Genomic DNA, 19046 nt, shown 5'->3' with positions numbered 1-19046 from the left:
TGGGCACTTATAAAAAGTGATAAAAATTAGTGTTACTAGTTATAGCTGTAAAAATTATGAGGAGGAAGAACATTTATATTAAAGTAACTAATTTAGGTGAGGTGGTGTGACAAGGATTTTCCCCTGTAAGGTAGCCAGCTCCATATGAAAAATGTAAAAGCATTGAAATTGTAGCAGCAACACACTTCACTCTGTCCTGACCCCCAATAACTACCAACTAAATGTCTAGCAATACAATTCAGATCTTGCATGGGCGAATGCAAATCCAGTCTAAAACGCTCCTTGTGTGGCTTTGAACCATTCCCACATGTCCTGTCACTGAATACCAGGGAGAAGAGCTCAGCACCTCCCTCTCCATGTCCCCTCCTCAGGAGGCTGTAGAGAGCAGTGAGTTTGCCCCTCAGTATCTTCTCCAAACTAGAAAATCTGGAGTTCTTAGTTGCTCCTCACAGGACATTCCTTCCAGCCCTTCCACCAGCTTTGTTACCCTCCTCTAGATGCATTCAAGGACCTTCACATCCTTCCTAAATTGTGGGGCCCAGCACTGCACAAGTACTCTGAGTGAGGCCGCTCCAGTGCTGAATACAGGGGGATAATCACCTCTTTTGACCAGCTGGTTGTGCTGTGTTTGATGCACGCCAGGATGCGGTTTGTCCTTTTGGTGAGCTTTTATTTTCTCAAAATAGTATCCCAAAAAATTGGTGTTAAAATAATTTTAAGAATGAACCACTGTTCTTGGACTAAATATTAAGCATCATTAGTAAATATGAAATAACTTTAGAACAGCGATTTTTAAAAGATATTTTCAGTCTTTTTGCTATTAATGGCTGCAGTACTTACACTGAATGCAGAAGGGATTTGAAAGGTTGTGTAAGAGACACCCTCTGTGCTAATCTCTGCTAGCCTGGCATTTGCCTGTATGTCACTTCTTTCGAAGTGTATGGCAGTTTGGTGTCATTGACACCCATATATGGCCAATTCGGGTTCAGAATGTATAAGGAAGTTCAGAAGAATGTGTGTACTTACACCTCGTATTTTCTTGTCTTCACTTAGATTTTGAATGAGGGAAAAAAACTGATCCAAGAAGTCTTAACAGCAGAGTCCTCACGAAGGGATGAAGTTTCATGATAATAGCTGTGTTTATGCATGGAGTAATCCTATAGATATTGGGAAAGTTGTGATGAGATTCATTTTGAAGTTAAGACACCTAAATCCAGGTGTTTATGGGGACCTGTGTTCATGTGCATTAAGTGTCTAAATTGTCCCTATAATCTGATACTCTGAGCGACAGAAGTTTATTCTATACAGCTAGTAGAGCCTAGAAAGTGAGTCAGCTAACCAGCTACTAGAGGCTCACTCCATTTGACTAAACATAAACATCTGTGTTGTTGGAGATTTATGAGACATCCGCATGAGTATGAGAAACATGACGTAGGTCTTATGGGAAACCCACTATCATCTGGGAGGAGACAGATCAGGCAGGATAAACTGCACCTTAAATGGTGGTAAATATGTTTAGCAACAGATTTGAGGCCTGGAGCGCTAGTCAGTATAGTGGATGAGGTCGGTGGAGCAATTCAGATCACTTGCAGTAGGTGCCTGGAGCACCTACTGAGCTATTCAGTTGTCCAGCATAGGTGCTTAGTGTCATCTGAGATGACACAGCATACACAGTAGCATATGCAGTGGGAAGCAAGTTTCCTTAGGTCCTGTGGTGTATCTGCTATCCCCATATAGATATCTCACATAGTGTTAAGTTTCTCAAATGTTCTAGATGGTCAACTGACTTTCTTCTTATGTCTAAAGGATGTGAAACATTGCTGTTCAAGATCCATTGATTGTACTAACTAGATCTCCAGGGCTTTTGATTCAGTTTTCTAAAGACAGGTGGCATTTGAGTGACATCTGAAGTGTGCTAGAGTATCCAGGACATGTGTGTGGAGTTCTCTGATGAGACACCAGATCTGTGGGAGACCCATGCTCTTCTAGATCTGCAGCTGAAGGCCAGTTGGGATATAGCAGGATATGTCAAAGAGTGCCAAAAGCCCATGTTTAGGAAACTAAATCCTGTTTCCGCTGGATAAAATGGTCTCTTCAAGAGATAGCCAGCATGTAAACATGAATATGTAGACACCTATGTTGAGGTGTCTTAATCTGAACTACCCCTTAAATTTTCCCAGCATTTGCACAAGTAGTTAATTTTTCAGCGAGTATAAGGAGCTGCTTGCCACGTGATGTTAGTGCCTCTGCTCCATCATTCAAGTGTATTCTAGTAACATGCAACCTGGGGGGTAGTCAAGATGCCAGGGATTTTTTTGGCTGTTGTTTGTGTCTTCTCGTTTCTCTGAGTCATGGCATTTATCTCAAGAGTATTTCCTCAAAATAGAAAATCTTCCTGGGGATTTGAATGAATTTAGGAGTGATTTAGGGGAAAGACATGATGAACAAAAATAAAAGATGATAGGCATTTGAGGATTACGTTTCACTTGCATCTGAATTATGTTTAGAGATGGTTATGGTTTTGTGACTTGTTACCTGTAATTAGATAAGTATAGATGTTGTTCTGAGTTATACAACTGACTTTTGCAGCTGGACAAGTCCAGAAATTGTACATTCCTCTGTGTCTCAAGTAATTACATATAAGATATAGAAAAGATGAAATGGGAAATCTCGTGGTTTATTGAGTTGAGTATGTTAGAAAATAATTTGTGGATATTGAAATTGTGGGTATTGAAAATCCCTAAGACATATATGTTATTAGGATTTAGGCAAGCTTTCAATGTACGCATTTCACATGCTTTTAATAATATGTGGCTTTTAAAAAATTCTGTTTCATAATGCAATAACTACTATAAGTTATTTTCCTGGCACCTGTAGAACATGCTAAATCAGATTAGAGTATTTTGTGTAATTATAGGCTGTTTGTATATGAATAAATACCCAAAGTAATACTTGAATGGACTTCTCCTTCAACACCCAGTACATTTTCACTGATGGCATTGGAGATGAGCAACTGTAACTGAAAGCAGAATTTGGCCTTAGTAAGTAACCACAATTTTAGTAAGAGAATTTCTGTGAGAATTGGTGATCATTTCTTTTCAAACCACTGCAAACATTCTTTAATATAACAAATAGAAATTAAAATAATTTGCAATAAGAAAAAAACCACACCCAAACAAATCAAACCCAGAAACTTTCAGGCTTCCAAAATTAGGCCTTTGTGAACTCAGACCTTAAAAAATTTCTGGAGCTTTTAAGTCATGACTCAGTAGACTTTTTCTATTTCAGTTTCATTATAATTTTGTAGCTCAGGAACTGCCATGAAACACCTTCCCTTCCACCATCCCTAGCTCTCTGCTGTCAGGCCTCTTCACAGGATGCTGCTTTTCAAGGCTCTAGTCGTTAACTTTTCTGTCCAGATGTTACAGTACTGTCCAGCCCCCTCTGGTCAGATGGGTGCTTTCTCTCAGGCCTCCTTAGAGCATGTGTTACCTCTCCACATTTCTCTTGTCAGCCAGCAAATACTTTTTTTTTTTGGTGCTGACTCCCCATAAGCCTTCAAGAAAAATTAATTCTTTATCTGTCTGCCCCAAAGCAGTCTATAGACTGTTCATTTGGTCCAGCAGATCAGCAGTTAAACTTTTACCTGTGTTGGGCAAAAAGGTAAGAAGGGTGGATTTGTTTGTAGATGACTCGGCTGAGATAAAGGACAGCTACCCAGCCATTTCTCAAGTTCCTGATACCCTTTGCCACAGATAGGTCTTCAGAGCCTGCAATGCAGGTAGCAATTTTGAAGCACTGTTGTGCTGGTTGTGAAGGCTGTGGTCTTCATACAGGGTGGCCAGAGGAGGAGACAGTTCAGCTGTGGTGGCCCATTCCAGTAAATGACGTGCAGAAGGCAGAGGAATAATGGGACATTCTGGGACCCATGCACCTTCCTCTGCTTCAGCTGCTCTGCAGTTAAATCCATGAAGGGGTCACCATATAAGAGACATGCTGCCTGCTTTCCTGAGGTGACAATGTGGAGTTGAGAGTGCTGGGTCTGGCCGTCACTCGCTGTTCTCCTGGCACGTATTTCTGCTGGGAGCAGCTGCCTGATGGCAGCTGGCTGAGAAGCTTGCCTCTGAGTCTTACCAGAGCCACGGGTCCTGGCACCCAAGGATTGATGTTTAATCTGCCTCTGCTTTAAAATAGCTAGAACAGTTCAAGGCCTGATCTTCTCAAAGATTTAAAGATGGAGCTGTGTGGCCAGTTGTCTAATCTCTGACTATAAATGCTTATAGGATAAACAGTATTCCACCTGGGAGTTGCGATTGCCAGTCATAAGCCATTGCAGCAGACCATTCATCATTTGGTGGGGTATGCTTGTCCTGTATTTTATTCCTCAGCTGAACTCCTAGTTAGCTCTTCTGGAATTCTTCAGCAATTAAAAAAATAATTGCTATTTCTCAGGTAAGAAAATGAGTATGAAGTTACTGGCATTTCTGGGACTCATCTGAATCACAGCAAGAACGAGAGGCATTATGGCAGAGTTGTATTTAGACTTTATCTCTACAAATAGTGGGATCTCTGCAGCAGGATAAGATTTATGAGCAGTTAGCTCATTCGTTTGATTCTTTTCGTCCTTAATCCCATAAAACCACCACCAAGGAACAAATTCCTATTTTTGTAGGCCATCTCACTGGATATAAAACATCTCCTGTTCAGGGTCGTGACTTTTGGTAGCTCAGTGGTCCCTGAAAGCTAAACAGCTTTTTCAAATTATGAGCAGTGGTTACCAGTACAGCTCAAACAGCTCCGAATATAACCTCTTGTTTGTGCTGGCAAGCCTTTATTTTTTGCCTTGTTCTCTATCTTGTGCTGCTTTAATTTTCAGTTTCTCTTTGGCCTGTGTTTATCTCTCTGACATTCTGCATGTGACCTTTGAGCTGTGCAACAAAATACTTGCTGATTATCTGGTATGCTGATTTAGTACCATGAAATGACACGTCCCATTTATGCTAAATGCTCCATTGCTTTTGCTGTGTTGCATAAACAAAAAAAAAAAAAAAAAAAAAAGAGGAGGAAGGGATCTTAGATCCAGAACTACCTGAAACACTTTCCTAGTAGGCTTTTGATCATGTTATTCTAGGATAAAAGATACCAGGTGCAATTTGATTGGCAAAGTGGAATGACCCTTCCTTTTAAAACATTTGCTAACTCTATGAAACCAATGATAAAGCATAAACTAGCAGTGTATGAAGGTCTCAGCATTTTGCAGACCAACAAATATGCAGATATTCAACAACATTGCCACTATAATGTGTAATATGCTCATCCCGTGTTAAGAACATAATGCATTTCACAGTCACAGACATGCTTGACAAGTTAGAGGAATCAATGGTTAAAAGCAAACCAATACAGATCTGCATGAGCTATTTCATGTCTTGATGTTAGTCTTTTATTTACCACGTCTTAATGTTAACCTCTTGTTTGTGATTAAGTAGCCTCTAAGACGGCTCAAATTGCAGGCAAGTGTTGGTCTAATCCTTTATTCATGTTATACTTCTTAAGGGTTTATATGCCAGAAAAAGTCTTTCCCTAATCTCTCCTTAAAACTTTCTGGCATCGATGGGTATAGATTTGTATCTTTGGGTTTTTCATTTAAAAAAAAAAAAGAAGAAAAGGAAAGAAGTACAACAATCCAAGAAAATATTTTGAACAGCTTTGATCATCTGGGTCTTTGACCAGTGCTGATCTTCCATTCAGGTCTAGTCAGATATCTGAGACCAAGTCCCTGGTGTAGTCAGGTCTGCACTATATTGTGGTGGTTCTCATGGGCTTCAGTGATAGTCTCTTTTGATGCTTTAGAATATCATATTTCTTTGCTCCAGCAGACAGGTTTTAGAAGAAATTTCAGTTTCTGTTTCCTGAATTTCCAGTTTAATCCCGTTATCTGTCTTTTTCCTCGCTGAGACCAAAGTTATTACTTTATAGAATTTCAGTTAGCTGAAAGTGGCCATTTTGTCTTTAGTTACTCACACTTTCATTTATCATCTTTTCTTAACATGGAATATGATTTTGCATAGGTTTTTTTTATATTAAAAAACCCACAACTGATATAAATGCAATTTGTCAATTTTTTTGTCCTTGATCTTTTTGGTTCAAGAGCCTAAGTGACTTATAAAGTTAAAGTGACTATAGAGTTTATTTTTGGTTCATGGAAAAACAAGGGACAGCAGAAAGAATTGTTAATACAGAGGTGATAGCCTTCTCACTCAGGAACAGCTGGTAAGTATGGTTAAATCAGTTATTAAGTATCAAAAAAACATATTTCCTACCTATTTCTAGGAAGATAGAAAGGCACAAATATTACTAATAATCTGTGGAGATATATTTGGAATGCATTTATTCCTAGCTAATATTTAGAAATTATTAAATTCTAAGAATAGCTGCAAATATACAAGGTGTGTTCAAGTAGGTTGACCTGGAATATGCAGCAGTAAGCCAGGACTGTTGGGAGCACTGAGCTTGTAACCAGTGTTCCAGAACTGACTTGTGTATGTTTGCTGCCTCAATTTTTTAATTACACATCAGAGGCATGTGATTTTCTGAAAAAGTGAATTACCTACTCTTAAGAAAAAATAAGCAAAATTTAAGGTATTTATGAAAGAGAATGTGCAAGATCAGAGTCTTTCTAAATTACTGATTATATTAAAAAATGCAGCTTGCCAGCTGTAAAATAACAACATGTGTCTCTTCTGACCTGTCTTGGATTACATTTGATTTGACATTTTTATGATGGTCAGTGTGCCACACTGGAGTTTTGAAATAACAGAGAATCCTTTATGGACATTTTATGTGGGGAAGAAGGTGGTATCATGCTGACTGTTAAACATATGGAAACGGTTTAAAGTAAAGATGTACTAAATCGTATTCCATTAAAACTCAGTGAAATAATTATTGTTTAGAGACCTTAGCACCCACTTGTCTTAATTTAAATATGCACTTGCAATAAAAATTTAAATTTGCAGTATTTTTAAACAAATTCTTAACTCCTGTGAAATTTGTGGAGGAAGAACAACATTGGCAGTGTACTTGTGGTAGGCTATATTTACTTTAATACATTGTCAATTAGATGCTATTGTTCTTTCAGATACTGGACACTCTCATCTTTAACGTTTTACATAATACCTGCTTTATCAAGATGATAATGTCTTTTTTATAAGAGTACATAATGTAATATTTTAATATTATTATACTATGATCTATTTAAACATATGTTATTGTTATTAGACGTGTTGTTAAAACAAAGGCTATATCTGTGCAAAATGAAATCAATCTTGGTCCATTGCACTGCAAAGTCCTGAATCATCTTTTCTGATGAGATAGGTGTATTTTCAGGCGTAAAAGCCATTTGTTTGTACAGACACAGTGATGTCATTTACAAAGACTTTTTTTTTTTTTTCTCCTGATGTGCTTTTCTGTTAATTAAGGGGGGGCATATCAGAACTGAACTCAGTCACATGTGGAAGTGTGTTTTAAATCACTGAGTCCTCTGGGCCTTGGCTGGAAGTCACTTTTCTAAGATGACTAGAATACAGCTTTTTTACTGTGAGTAAAGGGAGTAAATGTCACAACATCACCTGTATGTTAAACATACTGCAAATGTGAATACAAATTGAGGCCATGAAAGAGTGTGGTAATAGCATAAACATCTGCATTAAAAAGAAACATGTTAGGATTGTGCCTGTGGGTAGCTGTCCATCTATCAGTGGTACAGGGTATTCTGTAACAGCCTTATAGTCCCTTAGTGTTACAGTATAAAATTTTCTAGCCATTACTGTCAAATTTAACCCCACTGCCTTGCAAGTAGTCAGCAGTGAGCATCTTTGTTCTTGGAAGTTCTTTGGAGGCTGATCCTACTTCTTTGCTCTATTACTCATTCTAGATCCTGTCAGTAAAATGTCGTACAACACTTCAAGTGGAACTGGCCCCTGGGGATAGAGTCTCTGGGTTTCATTATTGCAATTCTTTTTCAAATAAGCAAGGGAAACTCAATGGCAACACCTGATAATGCTTGGCAAGTCACTCAGTAGTTCTTTCTCAGCATGAGAAACCACATCTGCCCCTGCTCATGTGTGCTGGTTTTAGTAGTTTTTGCGTATCAGTAACAAAAATGAAGTGGAAGCTTGAAAAGATATTTTCCAAGCAAAGTATGCTGGTGATTAGACTTGCTTACATTTTAACAACATTTCTACCTAGTTTCAGGTATAGTTAGATGCTTCTTGGCTGTTATATTCAGAGCTACACAGAGATGCCTACAGAACAGGAGCATGGGAGGTGGATGAAGCTCCATTTTTATAAACAGCAACTGTTTGGACAGTTTTTTAGGCAGACTGGCTCTTATGATTTGTTTCACCTTTCTCTGACAGAAGGTTTAAATCTGCTGCAAAGTTCCAATTCCCAGTACACAGCACCACTGCCCTGAGCAAGCTATTATGCTTGTATGATAGTAGTGGAGCAGCAAGTTATTTATAGCTGACAAATCAGTGAAAAATCACATCAGCTGCTATGAAAACTCCACATAGAAATAAAAATTTGACCCCAACAAGCTGTCAGAGCAATCTCTGATCCTCTGATCCTTCACTTTAGTCTTCCCTTCTGTGGATCACTGGATACGTAATAAAAACGTATCAAGTACAAACCGAATCTGCTAACTAAATCCCTGCTATTTGCTGCACTGCTTGCTTTTGGATTTGGAGTGTAGCTAATAGTTTCAAAGGTTGCTGCATATTTTTCTACTTTATCTTGCTCGAGTTACTAAATGAAACGGGAAGTTAAAATGCGTGCAGGAATTTTCTATTGCTCATAAATGCTATGTCATCTCTGTGAAAGGCCATCGGCATTACAGCCCAATGCTGAAGCAGTGATGTTTATTTAAGAGGATTGGTGGCCAGAAATAAGCCACAGTGTCTAATCAGACACAGGCCCTGCCTGGGCACCATGCCACAACGTTTATTGCGTGTGCATTTCTCATAAGCAAAATGGCTACGTACTGAGGAGGATGGACGTGAAGTCTGGAAGAAATTACGGTGCAAACGGCTGTTCTTAACTTTCTGAGGAGGATTTAAGTGTATGTAAATATACGGGAATGAATGAGACTATGCGACTGTGAGTTACCGAAAGCCAAATGGGGAACGTCTGTGGATGTGTGAGGGCTGAAAAGGAAGAACAGTGTTTAGATCCTGCAAAAGCTCCCTTAAGTCCAGCTAAACATTCCCCTGGAAGAAAATATTTCAGAAGAAAAAGGAGAAAGAAATCAACCAAGGAGGGACCAGATTCAGTACATGTTAAAGAAAGTGAAGAAAATAGCCAGTATGAAGTGGGGATTTCAGAAAACACTGAGAATCGTCCCAAGGGTGTGGGATTGGCTTATTCCGTCCCCCGGAGAGTGACAGTGGCTGGTAATGCTCTGCCTGTGAGTACAGACCTTTCGGCTGATCTTGTTAAAGCAAAAGTTTTACTGGGTGAAACAAAGAGTGATTCTCTTTGTGGAGACAGTTTTCATGGTGATAATCAGAGGCTCATCACGTCTGATGAAACAGAGACATGGTTAAAGGAACAAGACAAGAGGAGTTCAGAGAAATGCTGTATGTGGAAGAGGAAATACTTGGAGGATGGCAACAGGAGAGAATTAGCATTCCTGAAGAAATCTCATGGTCTTTGTTATGGAAGAGCAGCCAGCTTGGATTCTGGTATCCACATTTTACGCAGACAGCGTGAAGAAACTGGATTAAACAGAACTTCTTGCAGAATCGTTGAAGATGTCCCAGAAAGCAATAAATCAGAAAAGTTGCATCGCTTTCTTTCTGAAAGCAAAAGTTATCCCCTGCTTGATCAAAAGAGGTTTTATTCTTCTGATGCTGTGCTTTCCCAATTGTCAAAAGAAAAGGCATTATTTAGCCATCCACCAAACAGGAGCAAGGTAAATATGTTGGCACAGTACATTATATTTGAAAGTAAGCTAAGAATAAGTATTTGAACAGTATTTTTACTGTTAAAAAATACCTTTGCTTTGCTGTATATAAGCCTTTTACACATGTTATGATATTACATGTAGTCGTAGGACAGAACATGTTACTTCATCTTTTTCACAGGTTAAGTAATACCTCTGTACTTCAGGAGTGTTGATACATCCTTGTGCTGTTTTGCTATCTGTAGATTGATTTGTTTTCTAATTTAGGAAGAAGATTTTCAAGTTAAAATGGTTCTAGAAGGTGGAGTAAATTTCAGAGAGTTTTTTAAGTTCACATACAATATCTGCAGTAATTTTTTTTTATCAACTCTTGATGGTCTTGTAATTCTTTTGGGTCTTCTGTCAAGGAAAGGAATATTTCTAATTCTTTTCAGTTATGGCTAATAGGAACTGAAGAAAGATAGAAATATGTGGACAGCCTGAAATAGAAAAAGTGAACATAAATCATATTAATAATGTTCTCCACTTTTAAAAGAAGTTCTTTCCTCACAAACTGTCTATATGGACTATTAATATTAATTACTGAAATTCCATCTCCCTCTGAGTGTAGGATTATTTTCCTTTTACAGTAAAAGAAACTAAACAACAAGCTTAGCTGCAGAATATCATAAGGAAAGCAAATTTTTTTCTGTTAGTATCCATGCTTACCGATTCAACCCATATTGCCAGTTTTGCCCCACTCATCTTCAGCGCAGCTGAAATCTGTAAGCGTGGGTTAAATGCTGCTACCAGGGTCTGGTCCAAAACTGATTCCCTGTGCTCAACAGGACATCTGAGCTTTGAGTTGAATGAACAGAGGGAATAGACATGTGCCAAAGGTACTCCTTCCAGCAAAGAGCTAACTACACTTTCGTTGTTTATATAATTTACTTTTGTAACAGGAATAAAATTATACTTCTTCCAAGCTTAGTTTTTAAATACAGATAACACACCCAGTTACAACACACAGTACACACAAGTACAAATAGCCTTCTAATGCACACAGAGATCTTTAGCCCTCTTAATCTTAGCTGGAATTCAGGAAAATCTTAGGGGTGTTCTTTGATTTGAAAAAACATCATTACTGATTAAAACAGTATGAGGCCTTGTCTGTTCAGCCAAACATGGCCACTTTTTCCTGTATAATCAGGGTAATACAACTTCTAATACACTGCAGTTATTACGCCAACCAGGCATATACCCCTTGTTACCCACAGGAGGAAGGGGAAAAAAAAGAGTTTTTTGTTGAGCACCTGCATCGATACTGAGACTTGTGCTGGTGATAACAATAAAACACTGCTTAATGGTATAAATATGAAATCTACTGCCAGATCAGTCTAAATGCCCAAGTTGCTGAAATATCTGCTTTTCAGTTCAGTTCCCTTTCTCCACCCAAGATTCTGAGTATAATTAATTTTAAAAGCACCAAAGAGCAGCTTTCACCTGAAAATAAATCCAGGAAGAAGACTAGATTTCAGACTCTAGCTTATTTTACAAAGTCATGACCACTTTCCTTTTGCTTTTGAGAACTAAATAAGTATTTGCATGTCTTGTATTTCAGTATAAAACAGTAAAGCTGTTATTTACACAAATCCACAAAGTTGCAGTTATCAGCCTGAGCTGATACACAAGGTTTACGGTTACAAATCTCAGTTTTTACCATTTTCCTTACTGTAATTACAGAGATCAGTAGCCTCCACTCACCTTGTGAATTTAGCCACGCTGTAATGTACTCTCAGCTTACACAGTGGTTCAGATGTGGCTGATATTTGAAAGTGTGTTGGCTTTTGAAGCTGAGGCACAGACACTGGGGAAACCCGTAGGTACAGCTGGCTAATTTGCACTGTAACAGAGAGAGGACATTTTACCCTGTGAAAAGCATAGTCCTCACTACTGGTTTATATCATCTGAGTCTCTTTCTGTGACACAACTTCCTTCTTAAGTGTGTAAAACAATTATGATTTTGTGTTCAAATAGGTGCTACCATATTACTTCTGGTTTCCTATTTGCAAAGTTCAGGTAAGCAGGATGTTGTGAAGCTTTGTTCCTGCCTGCTCCCTGAGAACTTTGAGAGAAAGTTTTTTACTTTCTGCTGAGGCCTAATTTCTACAGCCCTTGTTCCTAAAACAGGAAGATGACTTCCTCGAGCAAGATATGCTCTGATACTGTTCAAGCTCAGGGCTGTCCTAGAGCAGATGGCAGCTTGCATTAAGGTCAAGAAGTTGTGAATCAAGACCTAAACAGGCTTCCTGCAGCAGACTCCTCAGTGATGTTTTAGCACAATGCAGGTAGAGTAGAAAATCAAGGCTGTAGTTTTGGCTTCTCTACAGGAGATACTGCTACCGCGATATTTGATGTCTCTTGTGTTGAAAGAAGCCATGGTTTTCATTCAGTATCAGCAAAAAATAGCTACCGGCTGGTGTTACCACCAGTTTTTGCTGGTTGTCAGCTTGTGTCGAAGCCAATGACTTATGTGTATCACGTTATCAATCATTATTCTTCTTCTTCCAATCTAATTTGTGGTAGTTTCGGTTCCGGTTTATGGATGTAAACGTTTTTTAGAAAAATGTCTAATATATAGATGGAATCACTCATCTACTTCCAGTACTCAGCTGTTGTCTTGGCTGCAGGTTCTCAGCTGGTTTTTTGCCATGCATCTACATAGTGTTTGATACAGTGGATTTCTTATCTCATCTACAGTACTAATACTAATTTTCAAGAAAAAAAATGTATTTAATTCAGGTTAAAGGCAATATTCTTGCTTTTAAATAAAAATATGTAGAATATTTGTAATCAGCATATTCAGTAAAATATTTCTACTGGTATATGATGGTGGACGTAGTTGGAAGGTGTCTTGTTATCATTGCAAGTAGTTGCAAGATAACTGCAGTAATAAACAGATGACTTCTTTTCTTTTACTTTTAAACTCATTAATTCTTTTCCCATTCCCAGAAGAGTTGATTGATTACCTTTTTTTGCAACAGCATTTTACATATATGAAGACTGTTATCACACTTCCCCTCGGTTTTCCCTACTTTAGACTAAATAAATCCATTTTTTCAATCTTTCCTAACAGGTCATGTATTTTTATCTCTTTTTCATTCTTGTTTTTCTCTTTCGATCTGCTTCAACTGTTCCAATAGTTTTTGAAGGGTGTTGCCCAAAGCTGGACTCAAAGCTCCACAGAGCTGTGCAAGAACTGAATAGGAACATTTGAATTTATGGCCAAATGGAAACTCACGAAGTCCAACTGTAACGTCAGGGGAGATGACTTCTTGTGATCACATGCAAGTTCAAATTCCATTCGTATAACTGTACTTCCCTCAACATACTGTCAACAATCCTTTTCAAAAACAACACATAACTAACTACTTAGCTTAGGTGGAAAACAGCATTTCAAAATCTCTCCATATTCATGTATTCTTTTTTCTCTTGTTTATTTGTGTTCTTCAGACTTTTCTGGTTTAGGGCTAGCTGACATCAGAATACATTTCATTATAGATCATACATCTCTAGCCCATTATATACTTTTTTGCAGTTAAGTACATTATGTCAAGTTTAGACGTGCTTCAAAACATTTGGGATAAGATGGAATTGGAGGGAAGACTCCTTACTATCTATACCAGACTTGCTTCTGTTTGCACTGTAAAAAATGAGCCGCAGAAATCCAACACCAGCGTTGATTTCTTTTGGAAGGTCTTTTCTGATCTGCTCTGCTCTTTGGACTCAAAACTGCATCACTGAAATCAGTGCAAGCAAACAGCTTGAGGCTTTTTAGTGTATGGATTTTGTATACTGTGTGATGCAGAGGAAACTTACAGGCAGAGTAAAAAACCACTTGCAGTAGCAGAGGTTAACTAGTTCCCCCATCTAGAAACAATAAATATATTGTTTAGTGCCAATTAAGACTTCAATCCTGAGATACTAGGGCTGTGCAGAGAATTACTTCTGTCTCTTCTTCTTGCATAACTTGTAATTCACAGGCTTTGAGATAATTTGGAGAACTGGATCTCTAGCAAACAACTGTTCAGACTCATGCAAACTCAATAATTTGTTCCATGCTCAAGGAATAAATGTCCTCTAGTAACAGAGTATAGTGGGTAAATGATAGGCTTGTGGGATATAAGAATGAAAGGTTCACATAAACTGTTTGCTTTGAAGGACAAAATTTGAACAGTAAAAGATTTGATCACCTCTTAATTTATTTTCTGTTCTAGTATTCCTAATTTTGTAGTCCTTCTTTTTCTTTCCTGTGGCAAATGATGTTATAAATATTGTTGATAATGCATAGTTGGTAGATGTAAGTGTGCTTATGGGGTTATCGAAGGGGTTACTGTGCTTATGGGGTTATCAAAGGAAAGATGTGCTCACTGACACTTTATTTTGTGGGTGTAGTATTTTACTTAAGTAGTTCCAAGTTAATAGGGCATCTTGCAAAGTAGAGATCATATTTGTAAGTGTAATAAAACAGCTCTTTGAGTCACCATTTCCCTCAGTGTATTTTTATACTTTTCAAATATGAATTCAGTGTTTATGAAAAAGTCTGAAATCTTAGTCCTGGAATCTGAAATACTTTATTTAGAGAACAGAAGTGCACAGGCTGTTTCGGGTCTCAGGCTAATGTTCCTTAACCTGTACTGAAACGGGCTACTTCCATGAGTGAAAAACAATTTCAGTTTTTAAACCCACTGTAGTCTATTTGTTTTTCTTCAGATGGCCAACTAGGGTGCTGAATGGTGCTTGAAAGATTTTGGATCGAAATCCTGTTGACCTTAGGGTAATGAGCTAAATTCATGTTTTAGCCATCCAAAATTTGGATTGCAAGTTTACCTCGTGGTCACTTTCAGAATAAGAAATATTCTCCTTGTGTTTGTGTCCATAGCTACAAATGTTGTTTGTATGTAGCAACAGATACAAGTACGACCTTCAGAAGTTGCCTTGTTGTCTGAAATCACTTGTTGCCAGAGGAATCTAATGTGCACTCAAATATGCTGCGTTTGCACTCTCTGCAGCCCAAAATGTACATAGCCATCACCAGTCAATTAACCGTGAAGGAGGCTAAAGATTTGAATTTAGCAGGAAGGAATGTCCGTTAGCAAATTACATTGTTAGCTTGCTTAGGTAGAATATATTAAAAACCATGATACTTAATGATTACACACAGAGGACTTTTCTGAAAATGACAGGGAAAAAATTATAGGGTTTTTCTTTTTTGCTAGACATCTGGCACTTCATATGACATCATCTCTTTCAGAAGCGTTGTCCGGATAAGTGGCAGATAGTTGACTTCATTTATATTGTGGTCTGGTTGTTCTGTGATGAATAGAAACTAAAGCTACTGAAAAAATATTCAGTTTGCTTTCTTGCTTTGAAATACCAAAAGATAAAAGTAACCAACAGAAAGGAAATCTTACACTGCAGATGAGTTCCCTAGATTTTTACAAGAACATTTTCAGAGAGATTTTAAGTTGGTCTTTTGCCACGTTGGATTCCCTGTTGTCTTCAAAGACTCATACTGTCTGTATTTTGTGTGATTTCATGTACTAAATACTCAGTGCAGGATTTTGATACCTAGAAATTTATAAACAATCACAGCTGCATGTGTTTCTTTTCAGTGTTTTAAACATAAAAGGAAATATTTTCTGATTTTTTCTTAAAAATGTGCAGTGTTCAAGCTGGAGACATTAGGATGCAAAAAATCCAGTGAGGTCTTCGGAGGTATTTATGGGCTAGTTGAACAGTTAAAACTACTTTGCTTTCTAACATCAGTGCCTGTATTTTTCCCTTACGTAGAACCATCAGATATGATGGCCTGTGAAGGACTGCCTTCACAGCTTGGTGTTTTGTGGATACTTGCATAGAAAATGATGTAGATTAGTTTGTTCCCTGCATTAAATTTACTTATAGTTTACTGTAAGGCTGTAAATGCTTATCGTCCCCTGGAAGTGTGAAAGGTGGTTAAACAGAAATAGGAGAGAGCACTGGCAGCCCCTACATTGCCCTGACATCTCCAAGGTGCTTCCTTTTGTCCCCAGCTTCCTAGTGCTTTCCACCACCTCCTGTTAGGCATTGACATAGCAGCATCAGTAGGAAAGCTACATTTCTTTGTTCCTGGCACTGTGTTTTGTGTGGTTTTAATGTGAGAAAAAACTGCAATGTCCAGCCTAGCCTGTCTGAACTCCCCCAGGAAGAGCCCAGACAGGAGACATCTTTGTGTGCAGAGATTTCAAGGTCAGGAGGCATAGTTATGACCATCCCATCTGACCTCATGAACATAACTCCCTGGTTTACACTAGAATAGGATTGCTGGCATTGGCAGAGCTCCAGAGTTAAGGCTCTTCTGCAGCCAGCTTGAGCACGGACCTTGCCCCCAGAATTGTCTGTGGGCAAAACTTCCCTGAGCCCTGGCCTCAGGCTGGCTCCACAGCCAGAGGAGACCTGTCTCTCCCCACGGGGCTGGCTGTAGGCTTGTGTGGTGTGGCCTCTTCCAGGTGGGCTCATGGGGGTGCTTGGTGTCCACACAGATCTTGGTGGTGTCTTAGGCCCTCTTGCCTCTGCCCAAGCACCTCAGCCTGCTTTTTGTAATGTCTGAGCTACAGTACATGTGTCCCTGTGTAGTGCCTCACGGTACCTGGGTTCTTGGTGTTCTTCATAACATATTATCTGTTGTTGTTTGGGTAAGTGGTAAAAAGTGGTCATTTAGAAGAAAGATAATGTGTGATAGCACTTCCTTTATCAAGGCATATCTTCATTTTCTATTTTGCAGTTCAGATTTACACTGAGTACAATTTCTATAACATGAGGAGCAAAGAATACATGTGCAAATTAGGGAGACTAGGGAAATGTCTGCTTCATATTTATACAGCGGTAGTTTTCTAAGCAAACTGACTGCGCTTCATTAGGGGGGAATTTAATGTACCAGAAAGTAGTATTTGTACATAAAATTACCAGTGCTTTCCTGCTTTCCCTGACATGAAGTTGATAATGCTTGAATAATACAAAACCAAACCTTCTGTATCAAGCAAAACTTTTATTTATAATCTTTCAGTCTTTCAGTCATTCCTAAAATGCTTCGTAGAAAATTTTGTCCTAAACACACTATTATCAGTTTTCACTGTAAATGATTGTTCTGTTACTGAATTCCAGAACAGCATATAATATAAATTAACCTGTTTTAAGAGAGGAACATTGCAGCTAAATAAAGTAAGAATAATAGAAATATGGGTATTACAGAGGTGTGACTATATACATATAAAGCATACTGCATTTTATATATATAACATTTATATATAATAGATATAATACATAAAAATAGATTATTTTTCACATTATCAGCATAAAATAGACATAGTTAATTATTTTTCATTATGTAATAGTATTATATTGTGCCCAGAAATTAAAATGCTGAGAACTGGCTTATTGAAGAAAATTAAGCTACGAATTTTGTATTTCACATTGAAGACACTAAGCATGTATAAGGATAAGACATGAAAGAATATTAATACAATATGTAAATAATTGTCATATTAATGTATACAGATATCAGACAGAAAATTCTTCAGTAATGCAGAGTGGTTTTCTGCAATATTTTAAACATTAATTATGGGTTAGATGTAATTGCAATATTTACATTAACTGTGTTTTAGATATCTGATATCCATGTTACTGGAGAGTCAGAGGACATGTCTGCGAAAGAGAGACTGCTCCTGTGGTCGCAGCAGACAACCGAGGGTTATGCTGGAATGCGTTGTGAAAATTTCACTACCTGCTGGCGTGATGGAAGATTATTTAATGCCATCATTCATAAATACAGGTAAGTACTCCATTTGTTCTCTTGGAAAAGCATTTCAGTGTACATAGAGAGAGGGCTCTGTGGTTTATGCCTGTAATAGCACTGCAGCTGTGGAGATGACACTGTCTTTTTTGGGGCCACTCCTGCTTAACATCTTTATTGATGATCTGAACGAGGGGATCGAGTGCACCCTCAGTAAGTTTGCAGATGACACCAAGTTGGGTGGGAGTGTTGATCTGCTCGAGGGTAGGGAGGCTCTGCAGAGAGATCTGGACAGGCTGGAGCGATGGGCTAAGGGCCAACTGCATGAGTTTCAATAAGGCCAAATGCCGGGTGCTGCACTTGGGCCACAACAACCCCCAGTAGCGCTACAGGCTTGGGGAGGAGTGGCTGGAGAGCTGCCAGTCAGAGAGGGACCCGGAGGTGTTGATTGACAGCCGGCTGAACATGAGCCAGCAGTGTGCCCAGGTGGCCAAGAAGGCCAATGGTATCCTGGCTTGTATCAGAAATAGCGTGGCCAGCAGGGACAGGGAAGGGATCTTACCCCTGTACTTGGCACTGGTGAGGCTGCACCTTGATTACTGTGTTCAGTTTTGGGCCCCTCACTACAAAAAGGACATTGAATTACTCAAGCGTGTCCAGAGAAGGGCAACAAAGCTGGTGAAGGGTCTGGAGCACATGTCGTACGAGGAGCGGCTGAGGGAACTGGGGTTGTTTAGTCTGGAGAAGAGGAGGCTGAGGGGAGACCTCATCGCCCTCTACAGCTACCTGAAAGGAGGTTGCAGAGAGCTGGGGATGAGTCTCTTTAACCAAGTAACAAGTGATAGGACAAGAGGTAATGGCCTCAAGTTGCACCAGGGAAGGTTTAGACTAGATATTAGGAAGCATTTCTTTACAGAACGAGCTGTTAGGTGTTGGAATGGGCTCTCCAGGGCAGTGGTGGAGTCCCCATCCCTGGAGGTGTTTAAGAGTAGGGTCGACATAGCGCTGAGGGATATGGTGTAGTTGGGAACTATCAGTGTTAGGCTGATGGTTGGACTAGATGATCTTCAAGGTCTTTTCCAACCTAGATGATTCTGTGATTCTGTCTCCTCCTGGGCAATTCCCTGCTTCCCTAAGGCAAAAGGATGCCTTATTAGCCCTTGCGTGTTCCTTCTTCTTCAGAGGAGTATCACCGTGAATCTTGCACATCTCTCATGGGACACCTCCACACTGCTGAGAAGAATGTACCTGGGGTTCAGTCTTCTTCACAGTCTC

The 19046-nt window shown here is 39.0% G+C and overlaps 1 protein-coding gene across 8 annotated transcripts in view; it reads left to right on the top strand.

Moving 5' to 3' along the window:
- The window catches only part of DST (dystonin), a 316365-nt gene that overhangs the window by 129885 nt on the left and 167434 nt on the right, over nt 1–19046 (top strand). For 7 of the 8 annotated variants that reach the window (XM_074861756.1, XM_074861754.1, XM_074861758.1 and 4 more), the window contains one exon: nt 17644–17810. In XM_074861756.1, coding sequence (XP_074717857.1) covers nt 17644–17810 — 167 coding nt within the window. Of the gene's footprint in view, nt 1–9072; nt 9968–17643; nt 17811–19046 lie in introns of those variants that run through there. The other variant, XM_074861757.1, reaches the window with a different exon arrangement.

The sequence above is a fragment of the Strix uralensis genome, chromosome 3 (genome assembly GCF_047716275.1).
Source record: "Strix uralensis isolate ZFMK-TIS-50842 chromosome 3, bStrUra1, whole genome shotgun sequence".
Taxonomy (NCBI): Eukaryota; Metazoa; Chordata; class Aves; order Strigiformes; family Strigidae; genus Strix; species Strix uralensis.
The sequence above is the reverse complement of the archived record's forward strand: the minus strand, read 5'-3'. Positions and strand labels throughout refer to the sequence as shown.